The sequence below is a fragment of the Chlorocebus sabaeus genome, chromosome 2 (genome assembly GCF_047675955.1).
Source record: "Chlorocebus sabaeus isolate Y175 chromosome 2, mChlSab1.0.hap1, whole genome shotgun sequence".
In the NCBI taxonomy this organism is placed as follows: domain Eukaryota; kingdom Metazoa; phylum Chordata; class Mammalia; order Primates; family Cercopithecidae; genus Chlorocebus; species Chlorocebus sabaeus.
The window spans coordinates 62,384,874-62,410,284 of record NC_132905.1 but is presented as its reverse complement, the minus strand read 5'-3'; the positions used below and the strand labels follow the sequence as shown (position 1 = coordinate 62,410,284).

Below are 25,411 nucleotides of genomic sequence, written 5' to 3'. Positions count from 1 at the left end.
AAAACAATAGACATTTGCTTTCTTTCTTTCAGTTCTGGAGGCTGAATTGCAAAATCAAGGTGCCAGCAGGGTTAGTTTCTACTGAGGTCTTTCTCCTTGGCTTGTAGAAAGCTATCTCCTCCATGTGTCTTAACACATGGCCTTCCTCTGTGTGTGTCTGTGTTCTCATTTTCTCTTATAAGAACGTCAGCCATATTGGATTAAGGCTCCCCACCAATGACCTCATTTAACTAAATTGCTTCACCCATTTATGCCTAGTGCTCCATTATTGGATCACTAAGCTTGCGGGAGTTATTTATATCCTACTGCTCAAGGGCATCACTAAGTTCTGATTTTTCAAATTAAAAAAATTGCAACCTCAGGCATAAATGGGTTAAAGACCTTGTCTCCAAATATGGTCACATTCTAAGGCGCTGGGGACTGGGGCTTCAACCCATTTGCTTTGGGGGCACATTCAGCCCATAACAGGCACCACAAACTCCCTTAGTCATCTTGATTTTCCTCTGGAGAATTTATTTTCCCTTCCCCCAAGCAGACAGGATTGGGAGGTCTTTCCTGGTGCCACTTGGGGGAGCCCTGTTCACTGCTCCCAGACAGGCTGCCTGTCCTCACCCCTTTTCAGACCATGCAGCTGACTGCTGGTCACAGGGCTGGGCACAATAGCCTCTCAGTTGCCCACTGGGCCTTCCTGTGATGTCACCTCACAGGTCGTAGAGGGCAAGGGTCTCACTGTTCAAATTATTTTTCTTACACATACACTGTACCCAAATGATAGCAGTAATAGTTCAGCAATTGCTCTCTTCCTGTAAGGTAGACACACTTATCATTTTGCTTGTATGAAGTCAACTAATCCTTACAACATCCATGTGTGAAAGCTACAACTCTTGTGCCCTGTTTGCAAATGAGGAGTGAGGCAGAGGGAGGAACTTGTTCATTGTCCCCTACCTCAGTCCATGGAGCAGTTGGGATCAAGTCCAGGTTGACCAGCTCCAGAGTTGATCACCCTTTTAGCCATGTTATGCTATGTGCAGAAATATTAGAAAATGCAGGGAAGCAAACGTTAGATTAATAGTCACCCATCACGCCAGTCAGAAACAAACAGAGGTAAAATGCTAGCATATGTATGTATTTCCAAAATGTTGTTAAAAATATGTTGGATGATTTCTATGTGCCAAATATTTTACTGAGATTTTTAAATTTGTAATAATTGTAATTAATGCACAAAACAACCTTACGTACTAACATGATAGGCCAAACTTTTATATATATTTGTGTATACATTACATATACACATATATATACGCACATGTGCATATGCATGTACATGTACATGCACATATGAGATTTCATTTTTAATCATTGTTTCTCCAACTTTTTATTTAATTTTCTATTTTCAGTGAAATTTTTAGCAAAATAAATATTTTATTTTATTTTTATTTGACAAAAGTATACATATTTATGTACAACATATTATGAAATATGCATTCATTGTGGAATGACTAATTTGAACTAATAAACATATGCATTACCTTATATATTTATCATTTTTTATTGTGAGAACTCATAAACTCTGCTATCTCAGCAGTTTTCAAGAATACAACTCATATTATTAAGTATAAACACCACATTGTACAATAGATATCTTGAACTTATTTCTCTTATCTAAATTGAAATTTTGTATCCTTTGACTAATATCTCCCCAACTGCACCCCCTCTCTAACCCTGGATAAATACCATTCTACTTTCTACTTCTATGAGTTCAACTTTTTAGATTCTACATATAAGTGAAATCATACAGTGTTTGTCTTTCTGTGCCTGACTTATTTCACTTAGCAGAATGTCCTCCAGGTTCATCCACGTTGTTGCAAATGACAGGATTTCCCTTTTTGTAAGGCTGATTAGAATTTCATTGTGCATATATACTACATTTTCTTTCTCCATTTACCTGCTGATAGACACCTAGGTTGATTCCATATCTTGGCTATTGTAAATAATGCGACAATGGACATGGAAGTGCAGATATCTCTGTGACATGCTGATGTTATTTCCTTTGGATATATGCCAGTAGTGAGATTGCCAGATCAGATAAGAGTTACATTTTTAATTTCTTGAGGAACCTGCATACTGTTTTCACTAATGGCTCTACTAATTTACATTCCCACCAACTGTTTGCAAGCGTTCCCTTTTCTCCACATCTTCTCCAATACTAGTTAAATTTCCTCTTTTTGATAATAGCCATTCTTACATGTGTGAGATGATAGCTCACTGCGGTTTTAATTTGCATTTATCTCATGAATAGTAAGATTGGATATTTTTAATATGCTGACTTGCCATCTTAATATCTTCTTTTGAGAAATGTCTATTTGGATCTTTGGCCCATATTTTAATAGAGTTGTTTTCTTATGGTTGAGTTGTTTGACTTCCTTATATATTTTGTATACGGACTCCTTATTAGATGTACGCTTTGCAAATGTCTTCTTCCATTCTGTAGGTTGTCTCTTCACTCTGTTGATTGTTTCCTTGGCTGTGTAGAAGCTTTTTTAGTTTGTTATTAATGCCATTTGTCTATTTTTGCTTTTGTTGCCTGTGCTTTGGGGCTCAAATCCAAAAATGTATTGCCAAGACCAATGTCATGAAACTTTTCTTCTAGTTCTTATACAGTTTCAGATCTTACATTTAAGTCTTTAATCCATTTTGAGTTGTTTTTGTATGCAGCATGAGAAGAGGGTCTAATTTCATTCCCCTACACATGGATATCCAGTTTTGCCAACACCACTTTTTGAAGAGACAGATCTTTCACCATTGTGTTTTCTTCACACTTTTGTCAATAGTCAACTGAGTGTGAATGTGTGAGTTTATTGCTGGGTTCTCTGTTCTGATCTATTGGTCTAAATGTCTCTTTTTATGCCAGTGCCATGCATTTTTGATTACTTTGAAACTGTAGTCAATGTTGAAATTAGGCAGTGTGGTGCCTCCATCTTTGTTCTTTTTTTTTTTTTTGAGAAGGAGTCTCACTCTGTCACCAGGCTGGAGTATGGTGGTGCAATCTTGGCTCACTGCAATCTCCACCTCCCGGGTTCAAATGATTCCCCTGCCTCAGCCACCTAAGTAGCTGGGACTACAGGTGTGCACCACCATGTCTGGCTAATTTTTTGTGTTTTTAGTAGAGACAGGGTTTCACCATGTTGGCCAAGACAGTCTCGATCGCCTAACCTCGTGATCTGCTCGCCTCAGCCTCCCAAAGTGCTGGGATTACAGGCATGAGCCACCATGCCTGGCCCCATCTTTGTTCTTTTTGCTCAAGATTGCCTTGACGTAGCATATCACATTTGGAGATTTATGAATGTTGTACCATCCTTGCATTCCTGAGATAAATCTCATGTGACCATGCTGAAACACACACAGGATTTTAAAAACACTTTATTTACTATAACCTTCAACTCATTTTTTCAGTCTACATGAAATGTGCATTAAAGAGATGTGTGGTTTTCTCTATTGCCCAGCCATTCTGCCTTCTTCCTAATTCTCTAATCTTACCACTCAAAGTCTCCCAGTCTGTTAATATAAGCAACAGGCAAGCAAACTTCTCCCTTGGTAAAATGCATTTTCCCTCAAAACTGAATTTCTGTGCATTTCTATTCTGAAATTTCCTCTTCCATGAATGGTAGAGATGAGGAAAAAACTGTGAGGATACAAATGACACAGATCTGCCTATATTACCTATAACTATAGTTATATTTATATCCGTATTCATATCCTTATCCTTATCCTTGTCATCTAATGTCCACTGAAGCCTCCAAGCCTTAGGAAATCTACCAGGCAATAATTTTACAATTTTTGAACATTCACCATATGACAGACACTGTTGGAAATGCTTTACATCTTTTACTTCATGTGATCATTATATACAAAGTAGATATTCTTGTCACATTCCCTCACATAAGAAAACAGAAGCACAAAGTGCTGCAAGCTCACTCATTGGTAACTGGTAGAGTTATGATTTGAACTCAGGCACTCTGACTCTAGAGGTCACAGGTTTCACCATTACTCAAACACTTCCGGCCTTGATTCTATTCCATGCGATTTCTGCAGCTGCTGCTCTTGGGAGTGGAGTGGGCGATGTGGTGTGAAGGAGGATTGTGGTTTTCTTCTCTGGGCTCTTCTACTTTCTATATGTTTGCAAATTGATTGTTGTTGTTGTTTTTTTCCACTAAGTCCTCTACATGGGAAACTCATTTTCTGTCAAATTCCACAGAAGCAAACCACCTAAAATAGAAGATTTCAGTCTTCTAGGGAAATGTCCCACTGAACAATTCAAACATTATACACATACCTATTGGATACCTACTGTGTGCCAGGATCTGATATAGAAACATGGGGTACTTTGGTAGAATAAAAAAGAAAAAGTAATTGCCCTTTTGCTGCTTGCATCCACTGGGGAGAAAGACAGTAATCAACACACATAGTAAATAGGTGAATGAAAAAATTAATTTTTGGCAATGATCAGTACAATAAAAATAAAGTATGAGTATGTGAATGTTAATCATCTTGTGAAAGTATTCATATATCCCTTTTATTGATTGCTTTCATCATAAATAGATGTACAAATTTATCAGATGCTTTTCTGCATCAAAATAGATGATCATGTTTTTATCATGATCAAAATAGATGCTTTGATCAAAACAGATCAAAATTTTATCAAGATCAAAATAGATGTTTTTTCTATTTGTTCTATAAATGAGGCATACCATATTGTTTGTTTGTCATTCGTATATTGAAACATACTTGTATTTCAGGAATAAATACCACTTGCTCATGGTTTATTATCCTTCTAACATGCTGTTCAATTCAGTTAGCTAGTATTTGGTTGAGGACTGTTGCATCAACAAATCCAGTAGTAATAATACCACTGTCAACAGAAAGGTGTGCAGCTGTACCTGACAGAAATTTAAATTTTGTGTTTCAGTAGAAGTTTAAGTTCCAATGAGACCCATTTCAGATGAGCAGGGACTGGCCTGTGGGACAACCAGTGGTTAATGCTTGCAACAGAAAGTATTCCCCCTCGATCTGGAACACAAGCCAGTAGATTCTAGTCATTTTTTGTTAGAATGAAGTAAAGAACAAGGCAGAGAGGGGCTTTTTTTGTTTTGTTTTATTTTTCATTTTGCATTAGAAGCCCTGGGGAAGTTTATGACCATCAGGAGTGGTCTAGAGATTCCAAGAGGAATGAAAATCATTGCCAAAGTCTCTAGAGAGAAGAGGTATTTTTGTTTGTTTGAAAGCACTAAAAGGAGTGTCTGTGATTTTAATTTGTAAGTAAAATTTGTAAATGAAGAATACATTGCCACTGGTACCTCAGAACAACTTAGAGATTCTGGATTATGTGACATTATTGTAAGTATCATACGAGTCTTCTTTGAAGAGGTTGCTATATCATGCTGTGCTCTGAAGAAATGCGGCTGTCATTATTGATATTGGAATAGGATACACACTTTAGGATAGAGAGCTTTGGCAGCACTCCAGAAGGCAACACATAACTGTGTATAGCACAGCACAGGAAAGCCATCAGGGTAAAAAGCCTTCTCAAATTCGTGGAGCCAATAAGTAGCAAATCAGTAAGCCATGAACACTCAAAGTGCATCTCCTAGGAACTTTCTACCCCGGTTTAGAATAATCCCCTCTTCATTGCCACTACTGATGAAAATGGTAGAGTAAGTCCTGCAGGTTATGTCTTAAAGGATCACTCTAACATGGTTATGAAAATTTCATCTGGAGAGGCATAGCGGGGTAGGGCATGCCACACAGGAAGCCATATGGGAGGAGCTCCCAGGGAGAAGACTCAACCAAGCAGATGGGGAAGCAAGAGAGACGAGAGATGGGAAACCATTGCCTTTACTGGGAGTCAGGATGGAGGACACAAAGAAAAAGCATGATGGGTTTTACTAGAATGTTTCAGTGTCACTAGGTCACAGTAGAGGAAGACAAGAAGAGGAATTGTGGCTGGGACTAGCTTTATCACAGTGTTGTACCTGGTTTGGCAGGGTGCTCACAACTTGTTTGTGGGATGTTGAGGTATCAGGTAAATACGATTTTTAAAAAAAATTACATATAACTGGACATCTTTATTTCTTCATATAACTTTGATTTGCCATATAGCATCCTTTCATTTCCACCTGAAGCACTCCTTTTAACATTTCTTGTAAGCAAGGTTTTGTGGTCATGATCTATCATAGCTTTTGTTTATCTGAGAATGTCTTAATTTCTCCCTTGTGTTTGAAGGACACTCTCGCCAGGTATAGAATTCATGGTTGACAGGTTTTTCCTCTTACAGCATTTTGAACACATCATCCCTCAGTCTTCTGGCCTCCAATACTTTATATAAGAGCTCAGCTGATAATCTTACTGAGGGTCTCTTGAATGCGAGGAATCGTTTCTCTCCCACTGCTTTCAGGATTCTTTGAATTTAGTTTTTGACGGTTGAATTATAATGTACCTTAGTGTGGGTCTCAGATTCTATCCTTGAGCTAAAGTTGCATTTCTTCAGTGTCTTTAAATTTGTACATTCATGTATTTTTTTAAGTTTGTGAAGGTTTTGGCCGTGATATCTTCAAATAATCGTCTGCTCCTTTTTCTCTTCCTCTTCTTTTTCCCCCTGGGACTCTAATAATGTATATTTCAATCCATTTGATAGTGTCCCAGAATTCCTTTAGATTCTGTTCTCTATACTTTATTCCATTTTCCATCCATACCTCAGTCTTAATAAGTTTAATTATTCCATCTTGCAGCTTTATGACTTTTCTTCCACCTGCTCACACCTGTTAGGGAACCCCTCTACTGAACTTTCAATTGTTGTATTTTCAACTTCAAAGTTTCTATTGGATTTCTCTTCATAATTTCTCATTCTGGCTGTTCTTATTTTGTTAATGTGTTTATATTCCTGCTGTTTTAGTTCTTTGTCCATTGTTTCCTTTACTTTCTTCAGCTTTTTTAAGACAGTGGTTTTAATACTGGATCTAGTGTCAGAGTGGGCCCGATGTATCAGAAGGGTCCTTATAAGAAGGAGGAAGGAGACTAACTATTTGAGAAGGACATGTGAGGATGCAAGCAAGATGTTAGAGTGATGGGAAGATGTGACAGTGAGAAAGGAATGTGGACAGCCTCTAGAATTTGGAAAGGCAAAAAACAGCCTGCAGAAGACACATAGCTTTACTGACAGCTTTTAAATACACACATACACACATATATATAATATATTATATTACATATTATATATTTAAATACACACATACACACATATTTAAATATATGTGTATTTAAATATATAATATGCAATATATTATATATTATATATGTGTGTATGTGTGTATTTAAAAGCTGTATAATATATATGTGTATATATATTATATATATAATATACGTGTGTGTGTGTGTGTGTGTGTGTGTATATATATGAACACTTCAAAGTAGAGTTCAGGAGTTCTACTCAGGTCCTCAACCCAAAGCTCTACCTTGAAATTGAATCCCTTGGCTGGGCTTGATGCTCTCACCTGCCATCCCAGCACTATGGAAAGCCGAGGCAAGTGGATCACTTGCACTCAAGTAAGAGCAACCTGGGCAGAATGGTGTGACCTGTTTCTACAAAAATACAAAGATTAGCCTGGCATGGTGGTGTACACATGTGGTCCTAGCTACTCTGGAGGCTGAGGTAGCAGGATCACTTGAGCCTGAGAGGTTGAAGTTTCAGTGAGCCATGATTATGCCTCAGCACTCCAGCCTAGGCAACAGAACAGGACCCTCTCTTGGCCGGGTGCGGTGGCTCAAGCCTGTAATCCCAGCACTTTGGGAGGCCGAGACAGGCGGATCACGAGGTCAGGAGATCGAGACCATCCTGGCTAACACGGTGAAACCCTGTCTCTACTAAAAAATACAAAAAACTAGCCGGGCGAGGTGGCAGGCGCCTGTAGTCCCAGCTACTCGGGAGGCTGAGGCAGGAGAATGGTGTAAACCCGGGAGGCGGAGCTTGCAGTGAGTTGAGATCCGGCCACTGCACTCCAGCCTGGGCGACAGAGTGAGACTCCGTCTCCAAAAAAAAAAAAAAAAGAACAGGACGCTCTCTCAAAAAAAAAAAAAAAATTGAAACTCTCTGTGCCTCAGGGCTCAGTGCCCTCAATTGTAATACGACCTCATGTTATAGGCTTGTTGTGAGGGTTAAATGAGATAATACACGCAGTGTGCTGAGATCAAGTCCTGCTCCTGATTCCTGATGTGCACCCAGTCACTGAATGTCTTTGATAAACACGAGGAAATACAGAATTATGTAAGGATGAAAAAATGATTGCTTTGTGCTCCTTTCCAGAAGTGGCAGGTGAAGAGGAGCTACAGATGATTCAACCTGAGAAGCTCCTGTTGGTCGCAGTTGGAGAGTCGGCCACTCTGCACTGCACTGTGACCTCCTTGCTTCCCGTGGGACCTGTCCTGTGGTTCAGAGGAGTTGGACCAGGCCGAGAATTAATCTACAATCAAAAAGAAGGCCACTTCCCCCGGGTAACAACTGTTTCAGACCTCACAAAAAGAAACAACATGGACTTTTCCATCCGCATCAGTAGCATCACCCCAGCAGATGCCGGCACCTACTACTGTGTGAAGTTTCGAAAAGGGAGCCCTGAGAACGTGGAGTTTAAGTCTGGACCAGGCACTGAGATGGCTTTGCGTGGTGAGTACAGCATGGATCTCCCTCATCCCTTGATGTGTGACAATAACTCAATAATAGCACCTTCCATTCTTTGAGCAACAATCAGGTGTGGTGGTGGGTGCTCATTTTCATGACCTGATGTCACCCCCTTCTACAGATCAGGTGAGTTAAGACCCAGGGACATCACGCTATTGCTCAAGGTTCCATGGCTGGTAAATGATGGGAAAGACTGCATCTCCAATCTGTCTGGCTCTACAGCTCTTGTCCTTCCCAATCTGGCCCAGCCCTTTAGTTCCACGAATGAGGAAACTGACAGATTGAGTGATTTGCCCGGGTACAGGGCCAGAGCTCACCTGCAGCCTCCAAAGAGTGCTGGCCGAGTCTCTTCTTTATGCAACAGGCACTCACTAAGAACCCACTGTGTGCGAGACTCCACCCTGGATGTTGTGCAAACAGCAGTGAATGAAACAGCCAATAGCTCTTCCTCCACCAAGCTTACATTCTCTTCCATTCTAATGAGGAGAAATTCATCCAGGGGATGGAGAGTGTAAATCGTGTTTTTCTTTATTTAATCTTCAGAAACATCACACAGGGAAGATTCCTGGGAGGCACAGATTCACTCTTCAGTCTGATGGCCTGGTGGGAGGAGATGCCAACAAGTTTGGTGTTTGCTGTGGGTCTATTTGAAGCCTTGTGTGATTTCAGGACTGAGTCATACAGTCACTGTGGGCTCTGAGCAGAGCTGGGTCATCTCAGAATATCCCTCACCTCAGGAAAGAGGTCATACATATGGCTGGCTCAGGGGTGCCCAATTTAAGGCAGCAATAAAACCTATTTGGGGTTTCCAGCCAGAGGCCCAGAATCCTCATCCTACCTCCTGAATCCTGACATTCCAACATGGGAAAGACCTTCAGGCTTTCAGCCCAACTCCCCTTTACAGATGGGAGACTTAAGCCAAGAGATGACAGGGGTCTTGTCCACAGTCACAGGGCCAGTTATTGATGGAATCAAAGCTAGAGTCCAGGTCCGGATCGAGGCAGGCTCCTTCCTTCCCCAGCATTTGTTAAGACACTGTCTTCACAGAAGAACCTGGTGCATCACAGGCGCTAAATAAAAGCTCCTCAGACAGAACCATGGATCAGGGAGCTGGGATTTCTTTTTTCATCCATTTCCCAAAGGTTCAGAATGCACCTCACATTCAGACACTAAAACCCACTGGTGGTTGGAAAACTTCCTCCAAACATAAGCCCTATCATTCCATATTGAGATTCCACATCGGGACATAGAACTGCTCCACTCTTTAACAGCTGCAGAATATTCCAATTTATGGAAATACCAAAATTTATTTCACAGCATCCTGTTGATGGATATGTAAGTTGTTCCCAAACTTGAGCTACTAACAATCCTGCAGTGGATGGCTTTGTACATGTATCACCCTACTCAGGTGGGAGACACCCACTGGAAGTGACATTGCTAAGTTAGAGGGTGTGTGTGTTTTCATATATGAGAATATTGTCTAATTTCCCTCCTAGATGGTATAGCAACAGGGCTTCCCACAACCCTTGAACATAGATGTGGAAGTGGCTTTATTCTGATTGTGCAGATAATATAGGCAAAGACACTGAAGTTTCCAGATGGTGCCTCCCCAGCCCAGGCAGTCACAGCCAGAAAGTAGCTCAGGTGTGACTCAGATCTGCTAATTCCTAATAGGGTGCTCACCCCTCTTTGCCATGCTCTTAGCCTAAATGATGCCCTGGATGACAAAGGAGGGAGGCAGGGAAGGGAGCCAGGAAGCTGCAGTTGTGCCAGAGTCTCCTTATAACCAGCGCTATGAGGGAGGAGCCATTTGTTGCCTCCTTTAAAGATGAGGACACTGAGGCTCAGAGAGGAGACCTGAGTGGTGAGCAAGTCAGGGAGCCAAGGTTTCCTCCCTACCAGCCTGACTCACGGCCCTTATCTCTGCAGTACTCACTCAGCTCTGGTTTTTCAAGTGTGGAGAAATGCTCCAGCCTTCTCTTTCCAAACTCTGGCATTGTTCAGTTCCATAGCAAAAAGCATTAAAAACAAAACCGAGGCTGGGTGCAGTGGCTCACGCCTGTAATCCCAGCACTTTGGGAGGCCATGGCCGGTGGATCACCTGAGGTCAGGAGTTTGAGACCGCCTGACCAACATGGAGAACCCTGTCTTTACTAAAAGTACAAAATTAGCCAGGCATGGTGGCACGTGCCTGTAATCCCAGCTACTGGGGAGGCTGAGGCAGAAGAATTGCTTGAACCCGGAAGGTGGAGGTTGCAGTGGGCCGAGATCGCAGCATTGCACTCCCGCCTGGGCAACAAGAGTGAAACTCTGTCAGTCAAACAAACAAACAAACAAACAAACAAGCAGACAAATAAAATGAAAAAAAAAAAAAAAAAAAAGGAGGGGCTAGCTTTACACTCCCATCAGAAAGGTCCTGCATGTGTCTCATATATCAAGCTTGTTCCTAAAGGACAGGTTTCAGCACACATGAAGCATTTAGGACTCTACCCCTGTGTTACGCTGTTTCTCCTTCACTGAGCAGCATCTACGGAGCAGAGTCGGGCCTCCTGCAGCCCAGCAGAGCACGTGCCCACCCCTTGTTGGTGCTAAGGACTAAGGATGAGGAGATGACGTATTTCCTATGGGGTGCATCGGGCCCATAGGAGCAAGTTTCCATGCTCCCCTTGGGCTGTCAGGAGCCCACAGTGTTTTATGGCTACAGGGTATCTGGGCCTGGACACCCAAGAGGGAGGCTTCTCACTAGAATTGCATGAAGTCAAGAATCTCGAAGGCATAATTAAGAGTGCGGTCAGTGTTGGGGCTCAAGAATTCAGGGCACTTGCTCTGTTGATGGACAGGAGTGCTTGGTGCAACACAGGAGGTGCCCACTGGGACACATGGAGGACAAGGAGGCAGTGCCTTCATTTCTCTCAGCCTCAGTTTCCTCATCTGTAAAATGGTGATCATCACGACTCCTTTAGGAGAGAGGATAGGATTTGAGGTTCTCTCTGTAAATCACCTAGCACATTCTAAGCATCCCCAAATTGAGGTGCTATTTCAAGGCTGTGTAATCTTAGGCCAGGCTTGCCTTCCCTTGAGTCCTTGGTTTCTCCATCTGTGTGATGCTGATAATCACGGCCCCCACTCTAGGTTCTGCGAGGATTGGAGAGGATGTGCACAGAGCTCCTAATGGTGGTAGTGTTCAGATGATTACTGAACTTCCACAGAACAGTGGTTAGGACAGCATGGGCAGGATCTCAACTGCCTGGACCACTTCCCGGCTCTGCCACTTTCTAGCTTTGCGACCTGGGACAAGGCAACCACCACCGTGGGCCTTGGTGTCCTCGCCTGTTGATGATAACACTGACATCACAGACTGGGGGCAGAGCTGAAGGAGTTAAATCATGTAACATGCTCAGAGCAGCACCTGGAGTGCAGTAAATGTTCCATAAATGTGAACTGTGTGATGCTGAAGCCATGACACTTCAGATGGGTCAGTGCTCCTCCAGGCCTCAAGGATATATGGGGTTTGGGGTGGAGTCTGGTAGCTTTCAATCCTGGCCACCCATTAGAATCATCTGGGAAATTTTGACAAAAATGTTTACAAACCTGGACTCAGGATCCACCCTAAAAATGCCAATTTAATTGGTCTGACATGGGCCTGGACATCTGAACTCTTCATGACACCAGAAGATTCTCATACGCAGTCCCTTGGCAAAGGTCGTGCCCCCTGGGGTTGGGGCTTTGAGAACAGCTTTTCTGGGGGTAGGTGCTTCAGAAAAAAATGTGGTGGAAGCATCTCAGGAGGCCTCAGTGCCCTGGCTAGGACCCCTCCCACAGTACAGGCCTCAGGACCCAAGATAGAGTTTCCGGATAAAGCCCTGCTCAGATCCAGCCTCAGTGCTAGAGGACTTTCCATTGTGAAAACATTTGTATCTAAAAAAGCACTGAAATCCCAGTACTCCTCAGCCCCAAAAGCCTCCCTGCCTCAAAACACCAAGATGTCACAGCAGGGCAGGGCCAAGATGGCTGACTAGAAGCAGTAGTAATCCGAGGCTCCCATGGAAAAGAACCATAAAAGTGAGCAAATCCCGCAACACTAACCAAAGTATCCAGGTTCTGACATTAGAATTGACTAGGCATCTGGCGAGACCCACGGAGAGGAAGAGCAGTGTGGTGCAGCGGCCCACCTGAGAGCTGTGGGGCAGGGAAGCCCCCATCCCCCAGTCAAGGGAGGCGGTGAGTGAGCGTGCTACCTGGCCTGTGAAACCGAGCTTTATCCACAGAGCTGTGCAACCCACGGATCGGAAGATCCCACTCGTGAGCCCACGCCACTGGGGCCTAGGGTCCCAACCACAGAGCCATGCAGATTCTCAACAGTCATTTAACTAGAATCTCCTTAAGGCTGCCGGGATCCCAGGGGAAGGGGCCGCCAGGACCACAGCTGTGGTTGCCTGCTGTCTAAGTCAGCTGAGCTCCTCGGGGGATGGGCGGCAGCCAGCACTGGGACTGATCATTGCCTAACACACTAAGTTCCCAGGGCAAGCGAAAGGTGGCAGCCATCTCTATAGCTCCAGGCCACACTTTTCCCCTACTGGCGCCAGGAAGGTTGGATGGCCTGTTTCCAAGAAGTATCCCCCACAGCCCAACACATCAGCTGTGGCAGACTGGCCAGAGTGCCTCTTCAGGACGGACCCATCCCTCCTCACTGGGTGGGGCCTCCCTGCAGGAACTCCAGCAACTCCACACCGGTTCTCAGGGACAGAACTCTGATCTCCTGGGCCTGAGCCCCTATGGGGAGGGGTGGCCGCAGTCTTAGTCCAGCAGACTTAGTTTTTCCTCCTGCTAGTTCGGAGAAATCTGGGCAGCCCAGATAAGTGGGTTACCCCCCACTGAAGCACACCCACTCCACCAAGGGACAGTCAAAGTGCTTCGTTAAATGGGTCCTGATCCCCGTGCCAGGATCAAATTCACACATAACAATATTAAGCTTAAATGTAAATGGGCTAAATGCCCCAATTAAAAGACACAGACAGGCAAATTGGATCAAGAGTCAAGCCCCATTGGTGTGTGGTATTTAGGAGACTCATCTCACATGCAAAGACACACATAGGCTCAAAATAAAGGGATGGAGGAAAATTTACCAGGCAAATGGAAAGCAAAAAAAGGCAGGGGTTGTAATCCTACTCCCGGACAAAAGAAACTTTAAACCAACAAAGATCGAAAAAGATAAAGAAGGGCATTACATAATGGTAAAGGGATCATTTCAACTAACCTAAATATATGTGCCCCCAATACAGGAGCACCCAGATTCATAAAACGAGTTCTTAGAGACTTACAAAAAGGCTTAGACTCCCACACAATAATAGTGGGAGACTTTAACACCCTATTGTCAATATTAGACAGACCAATGAGACAAAAAATTAATAATGATATTCAGGTCTTGAACTCAGCTCTGGATCAAGTGGACCTAATAAACACCTACAGACCTCTCCACCCCAAATCAACAGAAAATACATCCTTCTCAGTGCCACAAGACACTTATTCTAAAATCAACCACATAATTGAAAGTAAAGCACACCTCAGCAAATGCAAAAGAACGGAAATCATAGCAGACAGTTTATCAGACCACAGTTCAATCAAATTAGAATTCAGAATTAAGAAACTCACTCAAAACCACACAACTACATGGAAATTGAACAACCTGCTCCTGAATGACTCCTGGGTAAATAATAAAATTAAGGCAGAAATTAAGAAGTTATTTGAAACCAATGAGAACAAAGAGAAAACATATGAGAATCTCTGGGACACAGCTAAAGCAGTGTTTAGAGGGAAATTTATAGCACTAAATGCCCACATCAGAGAGCTAGAAAGATCTGAAATCAGCACCCTAACATCACAATTAAAAGAACTAGAGAAGCAAGAGCAAAGAAATCCAAAAGCTAGCAGAAGACAAGAAATGACTAAGATCAGAACCAAACTGAAGGAGATAGAGACACAAAAAACCCTTCAAAAAAGTCAATGAATCCAGGAGCTGGTTTTTTGAAGAAATTAACAAATAGACCACTAGCTAGACTAATAAAGAAGAAAAGAGAGAAGAATCAAATAGACACATTAAAAAAAGATAAAGGGGATATCACCGCTGACTCCATGGAAACACAAACTACCATCAGAAAATACCATGAACACCTCTATGCAAATAAACTAGAAAATCTAGAAGAAATGGATAAATTCCTGGACACCTACACCCTCCCAAGACTAAATCAAGAAGTTGAGTCCCTGAATAGACCAATAACAAGTTTTGAAATTGAGGCAGTAATTAAAAGCCTACCAACCAAAAAAAGCCCAGGACCAGATGGATTCACAGCCGAATTCTACCAGAGGTACAAAGAGGAGATGGAACCATTCCTTTTGAAACTATTCCAAATACTAGAAAAAGAGGGACACCTCCATGACTCATTTTATGAGGCCAGCATCATCCTAATACCAAACCCTGGCAGAGACACAACAAAAAAATAAAACATCAGGCCAGTATCCCTGATAAGCATCAATGTGAAAATCCTCAATAAAATACCGGCAAACTGAATCCCACAGCACATCAAAAAGTTTATCCACCACAATCAAATTGGCTTCATCCCTGGGATGCAAGGCTGGTTCAACATATGCAAATCAGTAAACATAATGCATTACATAAACAGAACCAATGACAAAAACCACATGATTATCTTAATAGATGCAGAAAAGGCCTTCAATACAATTCAACATTGCTTCATGCTAAAAACTCTCAATAAACTAGGTATTGATGGAACATATCTCAAAATAAAAAGAACTACTTATGACAAACCCACAACCAATATCATAATGAATGTGCAAGAGCTGGAAACATTCCCCTTGAAAACCAGCACAAGACAAGGATGCCCTCTCTCACCATTTCTATTCAACATAGTATTGGAAGTGCTGGCCAGAGCAATCAAGCAAGAGAAGGAAATAAGGAGTATTCAAATAGGAAGAGAGGAAGTCAAATTGTCTTTGTTTGCAGATGACATGATCCTATATTTAGAATGCCCCATCATTTCAGCCCAAAACTCCTTAAGCTGATAAGCAACTTCGGCAAAGTCTCAGGATACAAAATCAATGTGCAAAAATCACGAGCATTCCTATACACCAACAACAGACAAGCAGAGAGCCAAATCATGAATGAACTCCCATTCACAATTGGTACAAAGATAATAAAATACCTAGGAATACAACTTACAAGGGATTTGAAGGACCTCTTCAAGGAGAACTATAAACAACTGCTTCAAGGAAATAAGAGAGGACATAAACAAATGGAAAAGCATTCCATGCTCATGGATAGGAAGGATGAATATCATAAAAATGGCCGTACTGCCCAAAGTAATTTATAGATTAAATGCTATTCCCATCAAATTACCACTGACATTCTTCACAGAATTAGAAAAAACTACATTAAATTGTATATTGTACCAAAAAAAGAAGCCAGTATAGCCAAGACAATCCTAAACAAAAAGAACAAAATTGAAGGCATCATGTTACCTGACTTCAAACTATATTACAAGGCTACAGTAACCAAAACAGCATGGTACTGGTACCAAAACAGACATATAGATCAATGGAATAGAGCAGAGACCTCGGAAATAACACTGTACATTTACAACCATCTGATCTTCAACAAACCTGAGAAAAACAAGCAATGGGGAAAGGATTCCCTATTTAATAAATGGGGCTGGGAAAACTGGCTAGCCATATACAGAAAACTGAAACTGGACTCCTTCCTTACACCTTATACAAAAATTAACTCAAGGTGGATTAAAGACTTAAATGTAAAACCCAAAATCATAAAAACCCTAGAAGAAAACCTAGGCAATACCATTCAGGCATAGGCATGGGCAAAGACTTCATGACAAAAATGCCAAAAGCAATTGCAACAAAAGCGAAAGTTGACAAATGGGATCTAATCAAACTAAAGAGATTCTGCACAGGAATAGAAACTATCATCAGAGTGAACAAGCAACCTACAGAATGGGAGAAAATTTTTGCAATCTACTCATCTGACAAAGATCTAGTATCCAGAATCTACAAGGAATGTAAACAAATTCACAAGAAAAAAACAAACAACCCCATCAAAAAGTATGCAAAGGATTTGAACAGACACTTCTCAAAAGAAGACATTTATGTGGCCAACAAACATATGAAAAAAAAACTCAACATCACCAATCATTAGAGAAATGAAAATCAAACCCACAATGAGATACCACCTCATGCCAGTCAGAATGGCGATTATTAAAAAGTTATGAAACAATAGATGCTGGTGAGGCTGTGGAGAAATAGGAACGCTTTTACGTTCTTGGTGGGAATGTAAACTAGTTCAACGATTGTGGAAGACAATGTGGTGATTCCTCAAGGATCTAGAACCAGAGATACCATCATTACTGGGTATGTACCCAAAGGAATATTACTCATTCTACTATAAAGACACATGCACATGTATGTTTATTGCAACACTATTTACAATAGCAAAGACATGAAACCAACCTGAATGCCCATCAGTGATAGACTGGACAAAGAAAATGTGGTACATATACACCATGGAATACTATGCAGCCATAAAAAATAATGAGTTCATGTCCTTTGCAGGGTCATGGGTGAAGCTGGAAGCCATCTTCCTCAGCAAACTAACACAGGGACAGAAAACCAAACACCTCATGTTCTCACTCATAAGTGGGAGTTGAACAATGCGAACACATGGACACAGGGAGGGGAACAACACACACTGGGGCCAATCAGGGGGTGGGGGATGAGGGGAGGGGGAGAGCCTTAAGACAAATAGCTAATGCATGCAGGGCTTAAAATCTAGATGTCGGGTTGATAGGTGCAGCAAACCCCCATGAAACACATACACCTACGTAACAAACCTACACATTCTGCACTTGTATCCCAGAACTTAAAGTAAAATAATAATAATAAAAAGATGTCACAGAGGACTCTGTTACCTCCTCCTTCCAAAATGCTTCTAGCTTTACCTATGATCTTACTTGTTTTCTGAAAGCCAATTGTCCAGACTTGGTGGTTTTGTTTCTATTATCATTTGAGTTTTTTATGAGCTACAGGGAGCAGGATTTGAGCCTTTTCTTGGTGTTTCTACTCCTTTATGTTCTGCTGCCTAAAGAATAAATGTGTAGATTCAGAAGCAGTAATGACCAAACCTCTTGATAACAGCCACAGGGCTCATTTATTAAGCACCTGCTACATACCAGGCTCTGGGCTTGCATTCATCCTCCCTCATCTTACCAGTGTGGGATTTTTATCCACTTTTGGCCCTTTGCCAGCTGGGGTCCCCTCAGACCCTGGTCCTATAAGGGACTCACACGAGGACCCCCTCAAGGCAATGAAGGGAGGATTAAAGAGCTGAGAGGTACAGAGGGAGCAGCCAGCTCCTGAGACGCCCTCAACAAATGGGAAATGATTGCAGACTCTCAGCCCTCTAGGGATGCCCAATGCTGCTGGTGTCTTGATGACTTGACTTCTTCAAGTGACACCCTTCTTACTGTGCCCATAAACTGTTTGCATGTGGTTGGGAGCAAGTTAATATTTACAAATGCAAGTATGCCTAACACGTGTTTCCTGGTGACTGCTATAGGAGGTGCAGGGTAATAATTAGCAATCTGGAGACACATTTAGGACTCATCTACGGGGAGAAACTACCCTCATTTTTCTGATTCTCCAGTTTGTGTGCTTTCAGGACCCAGGATAGATTTCTGCCTGTTGGGGTGGCCTGGGTCTTTGTCTCTTGTAATGGATTAACGATGAAGAAATTACCCACCTTTGGCTTTCTTAGTACTCAGTGATCGTTGTTTTTGACCCCAAACTGGCCCAACTGAAGACCTAGATTCCAAGAAACCTTCCCTCTTTTCAAATTTGGGACTTGTCACAGATTAGACCTGCTAACTAAAAAAAAAAAATAATTGATAGGAAGGCCAAAGGAAATAGCATTTATTTGTGAATTAAAGAGTTGCAATTTGGGAACCCCGAGTCATGGCAGCCCTGAATAGTGGCCCATAGGGCAATGCAGGAAAGGTTTTTTACAGGGGACTTTCATAAAAGGTTGTTTTTGAAAACAGTTCATTGGCTGGCAGAAATGCTAAACTGCAAACTCGTATTCTTTGGTTACTTAATTAGGACACTCCAGGATGAGAGTGATCAAAATCCCATGTACCTTGACTTCAGTGCGTTGTTATCCAGGTCTACAGCAACATCCTGTGGCTTGACCTTTAGCAGGTGTGAGTGCAGTGCTCTTACAAATGCTTGACTCCATGTTAAAGTTTTAGCCTTAACTACTTCATTTTCTTTCAAAAACTCTACTGGAATATTATGAAAAGAATGAAAAATATGAAATAAATTCATAAATACATGAAGAGACAGCTCTGGGTGTATATAAAGTCTGGGTTAAAGACAGATCTGTGTTTATTTTTATGAAGCATCTTCTGACTGATCAAAAGCAAAACTTCTTCCATTGCTTCATTTAATCCTTGTTGCACCCCTGGGAAGGAAAAATGCTGCTGTCCCATTTTGCAGATGGGGAGCTGGGTATGCCAGGCCACCCCTCTCATGGGCTGAACAGCCTGGTTGCAGGTCTCACGGTGGTGCCACTTTGCCATTGTTCCTTACTTTGACTTCTGTAAACACCCTCTCTGAGGTTGGTGAGCTCTCCGGGGGAAACAGGGTAGGACCAGTTAATACACAAAGGGAGACCAATCAGTAACTTTGTTCCTGTGCCCAGGTTGGTGGAAGTCACCCTGTGTGGAGAGGAAGACTTTGAACTCAGGCCTGGACCTCCCTCTGGGACCTTCCCCTACACTGTCTGACCTGGGGCTGGTCCTCACCTCTTCCAACCTTTGTACTCTGCTATGTAAAATGAGAATAAGAACACCGTCCTCTCCACATTATTAGAAGGATTAAAATTAATGTATCTGAAGGTTCTTAACAGTGTCACACACTCATTATTAGTGATCATCGTCTCAGTCATGTCTCTTGCTTATCGATGCTCCTTTTGTAGCCAAACCCTCTGCCCCAGTGGTATCAGGCCCTGCGGCGAGGGCCACACCTGAGCACACAGTGAGCTTCACCTGCAAGTCCCACGGCTTCTCCCCCAGAGACATCACCCTGAAATGGTTCAAAAATGGGAACGAGCTCTCAGACTTCCAGACCAGCGTGGACCCCGCAGGACAGAGCGTGTCCTACAGCATCCGCAGCACAGCCAGGGTGGTTCTGGCCCCCTGGGACGTTCGCTCTCAGATCACGTGTGAGGTGGCCCACGTCACCTTGCAGGGGGACCCTCTTCGTGGGACTGCAAACTTGTCTGAGGCCATCCGAGGTAGAGGACCCTCACACCCAGCCCAAGCCCACATCTGGCTGCCATACCCACTCCCCTCTCCCCAGGCTATTGCTCCAGAGCTTGAATGGCCTGGAATCTATTCCCTAATTGTGCTGCCCACCTCCCATACACCTAGGTGTGCTGGTCACTTACTACCATTTTATTGGCAGCAGTCATGGGACCAAGGGGACCAGTGACTTTGGCACTTGGTCATGTGCCAAGCTCTCCACTAGAGAGCTTCATTTTTCTCACCAAGAACAACTACTATTAGTGAGCACCTACTATGAGCCAAGCCCCTACGTCTTTGGTGGTTGCACTGATTTTGTTACAGTTATGACATTCCAACTGCATGCCAGGGGTTGTACTTGTAGATTTCACTCAATCTTACCCTAGTAGGAGCTATCAGTCCTATGGCACCTACTGTGTGCCAGGCATTGTGCTTTGCAATTTCACTCATATGCAAAGAGTGCCCTCAATGTCTGAGCACGTGCTGCCTGCCTAGCACTGTCCTGGTGACGCCCTCACCGTGGTGGTGGGAGCTAAGTTATGGAGCCCTCTCTGTGATCTGTCTGTGCCACAAGGTCAGAGCTTCTGCCCTGTGCTGTTTCAGTTCCACCCACCTTGGAGGTTACTCAACAGCCCATGAGGGCAGGGAACCAGGTAAACATCACCTACCAGGTGAGGAATTTCTACCCCCAGAATCTACAGTTGACCTGGCTGGAGAATGGAAACGTGTGCCGGACAGAAACGGCCTCGACCCTTACAGAGAACAAGGATGGTACCTACAACTGGACAAGCTGGCTCCTGGTGGACACACCTGACCAAAGGGATGATGTGGTCCTCACCTGCCAGGTGAAGCATGATGGACAGCTGGCGGTCAACAAAAGCCTTGTCCTGGAGGTCTCAGCCCACCAGAAGGACCAGAGCTCAGATGCCACCCATGGTGAGGTTATTAAAAAATTTTAAATTTTATCTTTTTCTTTCATGTTAAAAGTAATATCCATGCTTGTTATAAAATAAGCTAGAAGTCTATAAATACAAAGTAAAATTTTAATGTCAACTCCATCCCCCCAAATCCCACATACCAAGAGTCACCACTAGTAAGAATTTGATGCACAAGTTAATAGAACTTTTGACATAAATATATATTTAAGAAGCAAAGAGGGAGGCAGGGGGAACCATCTTTTCATAGAGTCCTTTGCCTTCCCTTATTCCTTGAGAGTTGTTACGCCCCTGTTTCTCATCAGCCCACCCTCATGCTCCCTACTTTTTGTAACTTCTGCTTTGTTTCTGTTTCACCCCAAACTTTTCCATCCACATTTATGACCTCATCCCAGTACACCCTGACATCTACTGTGTATATTTCAGAAAGACAAATGTAGTTTAAAACTGTACCAGGCCTGCAGGTGACCATGAATGGTCACAGAACAGACCTCTTCTGTGTCCTGATTGTGATATTTGAGCAACAATAATTACAACCTCCTCTGCAAATTTACTAAGTGCAAATTTCCATTCATCTATGATCTCTGTTTTTGCTTCAATCACCCGGTGAGTCTGGAGTTTTAAAGAAGGGGAAACCAGGACTTGGGAAGTCATGGGGGATGTTGTTGAAGACCTCTTGCCTTTAGATCAGGTGATTGGTTCAAACTAATTAAAGTAAATCTGGATCCCTGAGGACAAGGTCAGTATCAGCCTAAAATGCAAATTTGTGCTAGTTAGAGAAACATTCCTCTTCTGCTGGGCATTATCCCATGGACCTGAAGTTGGCCTGTATTCCCCTCTCTATGACCAAAATATGTCTTACTTCCCTCTTACGTAATACCAGGAGGGGTCTTAACTCCACGAGACTTTTCAGAGGCCCAGGTTCCTCCCACATACCTTATGCTGGTTAGTCTTATCTGCTGGGTCAGTGCTAAGTCATAGATTTGTCCATGTCCCTGCCTGCTGGAAGAGTAAATATAGGAAATGGAGGGCAAACAATGTCTTCTATAATCAGAGATGTATGGAAGGTGTGTGATCACGTCCACAGCTAACTCAGTCATGCGTGTACACTCAGTTGCAAATGGAATCCATAGTTGGGTGATCTTATGACTAAAGACAGCTTTATCATTATTATAGTTATATATATAAAATATATAATATTATGATATATAATATATTATGTTATTTCAAATTTTTAATCACTGAATTTCATAAAATTATTAAAACAATTCCCTTATATCATCTAAAATGGAGTATACATGCAAATTTTCCTCAAATTTCTTTTATGACTATTTTTCTGTGCACTAAATTTGGATTTAATTCATCTTTAAATGCTTTGCAGTATTTTTCTCTGAAACACTTGGGTCTCAAGAATTTTGAGGGGTGTTTTAAAATGATGAATTCAATTTCCTCAATAGTTTAGGGTTAATCATATTACTCTTTTCATATTGGGTGAGTTCCGGTAAGTGGTGCTTTTTGAAGAAGTTTGTGTCCATTTTATCTAAGTTGTCATATTTTTGTGTGTAGAATTGTTCATAATATCTCCTTATTATCTTTTTGGTGTCTGAAGGGTCTATGGTGATATCCCCTGTTTCAACCTGATATTGAAAATATGCCATTTCTGTTTTCTTCTTCATCAGCCTTGCTATAGTTTTTTTTCCCCCCATTTTGTTGATCTTTTCAAAGGACCACTTTTTTTCAGTGAGTTTTTAAAATTGTTTTTCTGTTTTCAGTTTATTAATTTTTTGCACTTTTCTTTGTATTAATTCCTGTCTCCTGCTTGCTTTGAGTTTATTTTGTTCTACTTTTTCTAGTTTCTTGAAGTGGTGATTTAATTGACTTGAGGCTTTGGCTCTTTTCTATGTCATTCCTTTGCCTCTGTTTATGGCTGGGGCTGGTATTGGGGGGTAGGTTCCAGGTGCCTGGCTGCAGGGCTGTCCCTCTGTCCTGAGGCCCCTAGTCAGTCTCCCTTCTTCCTCTCCCACCTTAGAATTTCTCCTATTCCTGTTCCTTGTGATGTTTCTAAGGTTCATAGTTTTACTTCTCAGGGAGGTAAAACTGCACCATCAAGACTGGATTGCATTTGCTTTTTAGTTATTCATCCACACTGGCTTGGACCAGGACCAGGGCTGCCATTTTTGGGTGCCTTCGGTTTGCCAGATGTAGCATCTTTGCTCAGGTACTAAGGCTGGAAATGCATTTTAAGTTGTCTAGGCTGGCAGGTAAAGTGCAAGATGCCTTGTGATTACGTAAGTGCTGCACCATTGGTGTGGGAGCCTGGTGACAGACTGTGCACTAGGGTTAGGTGAGTGTTCTCTTTTGACTCACAGTCATTTTGCAGTTTGGCCTTCTATCTTCAAGTAATACTGAGAACAGGGCTGTGCAGAACTTACTATTTTATTTTCATTTTTTATTTTGATTTGGGGAGGATATTTTGTAGAGATAAGTAGCTATGCTGCTGCAATTGTACCTGGCAGCTCCTACATCAGCTGAAGATCTTTAAGTGCTTTGACCCAAATGTCCATTCCCACATCTCAGGGTCCCACAACTTCCCCATCAGGACCCTACCCCAGCATAGCAACCGTTGAAGCTGAGATTCATCCTCCTCTGTGATTCTGCTACTCTTTTAATGATGTCCAGAGCCCAACCCTCTGTTCTTTCTGCCCTGTAGTCACAAGAGATAAGAAAGTACAGTGCTGCCAAGAAGTCCTCTTGCTTTCACAGTGAACCTTAACTCATAATCAATCACTCTTAGCTTCTCAGCATCTTTCCCCCCAAAAATTGATGCCCAGTGATAGCCATCAAACAACTTAGTCCTTATAACTACCATTTCCCAATCTGTTTCAAAAGCCTGATGCCAAGGAATTTCCTGCCTGTGGTTACACCATCCCAGTTTACTGCCAGTGAAAGTTTTATCAACTGCATCACAGCCACAAGCCATGGTGCCTAGCCCCACTCACTGCCAGCCCTGGGGTCCTCATTATGAGCTGATGAGTATACAGGTTTCAAACTTATATTTTAGAGTCTGTTTTCCAGACCACTTACCAAGGTCAGTTTCTCTGTAAGGCAGACTAGAGATGGATACAGGAATGCAGGAAGCTTCCTGAAGAGCTGTAGGGTCAACATGCCTCAGGAAATGGGGAGGCAGGACTGTAGGAGGAGGGAGGTGCTGAGCTACAGTGCAAGTAGGACAAAGACCCAGCTGCTCCTGGGGAGATCCCAAGAGCTGAGAGGGTTTTTAATTGAGGAGAGAGGCGTGGCCCTCCTATTTTCAATTCAGCCAATCTTTCTTGTGGGCTGTCCCTTAGAAGGAGGAGTGAACTTGGGCAGTGCAGCTCTCAAGGGAGAAGTCCCAGAGAGCCACACAGCCGAGAACTGCTGGCCTCTAACACCCCAGCAGCCAAAGATGCTGAGATTTCCATTTCTTCCTTAAGGACCCACCAGCACCATTTTATTTATTTAAAATACACTGTAATATCTTTAATGGCCCAAACTGCTCGTGTTAAAAATGTTGATTTTAGGCCGGGCGCGGTGGCTCACGCCTGTAATCCCAGCACTTTGGGAGGCCGAGGCGGGCGGATCACAAGGTCAGGAAATCGAGACCACGGTGAAACCCCGTCTCTACTAAAAATACAAAAAACTAGCCGGGCGCGGTAGTGGGCGCCTGTAGTCCCAGCTACTCAGGAGGCTGAGGCAGGAGAATGGCGTGAACCCGGGAGGCGAAGCTTGCAGTGAGCCGAGGTCGCGCCACTGCACTCCAGCCTGGGGGACACAGCGAGACTCCGTCTCCAAAAAAAAAAAAAAAAAAAAAAAAAAAAAAATGTTGATTTTAAAAGCCCGAACTGCTCTTGTTAAAAATGTTTATTTTAAAGCCCGAACTGCTCTTGTTAAAAATGCAGAGTCCAAACATGTGCTTCCCGGTAACTGAGTGTGCCCAACTAACAGAAAGATTTCAGATGACACCTGCACTGGGGTGGAGGTGGCCTAGGTGACGTCTGAGACCCTCCCAAGCATGAGATCCATTTCCATGACTCACCAGGGTGTTTTCTAGCCAGATGGTTTCATTATGTCCAGCACTCCACGGCTCCTCCAGGTTCTGAGAACACGGAGTCCTCCCCTTACTTCTGGGGCTAAACAGGGAACCTGCAACTCTCATTGTGAAGCCATCCTCAAGCCACCTGCCTACGCTTTTACAGTCATTAAAATTTCCCTGGGAAGTTGGACTTGTTTTGTTCCAAAGGATACGGTCTCATGGATCATCCTAAGGAACACTAGTGATGAGCGTCTTTAGGTTTGAATGCAAGTAACCTTGTGACCCTCCCTAAAAT

At 42.8% G+C, this 25,411-nt stretch overlaps 1 protein-coding gene across 3 annotated transcripts in view; it reads left to right on the top strand.

The window, feature by feature from the left end:
- The window catches only part of LOC103215816 (signal-regulatory protein gamma), a 98,282-nt gene that overhangs the window by 26,503 nt on the left and 46,368 nt on the right, over nt 1-25,411 (top strand). For all 3 annotated transcript variants that reach the window (XM_073008873.1, XM_073008851.1, XM_073008849.1), the window contains exons 2-4: nt 8,357-8,713; nt 19,785-20,102; nt 20,713-21,045. In XM_073008873.1, the coding sequence (XP_072864974.1) occupies nt 8,357-8,713; nt 19,785-20,102; nt 20,713-21,045 (1,008 nt within the window). The remainder of the gene's footprint in view (nt 1-8,356; nt 8,714-19,784; nt 20,103-20,712; nt 21,046-25,411) is intronic.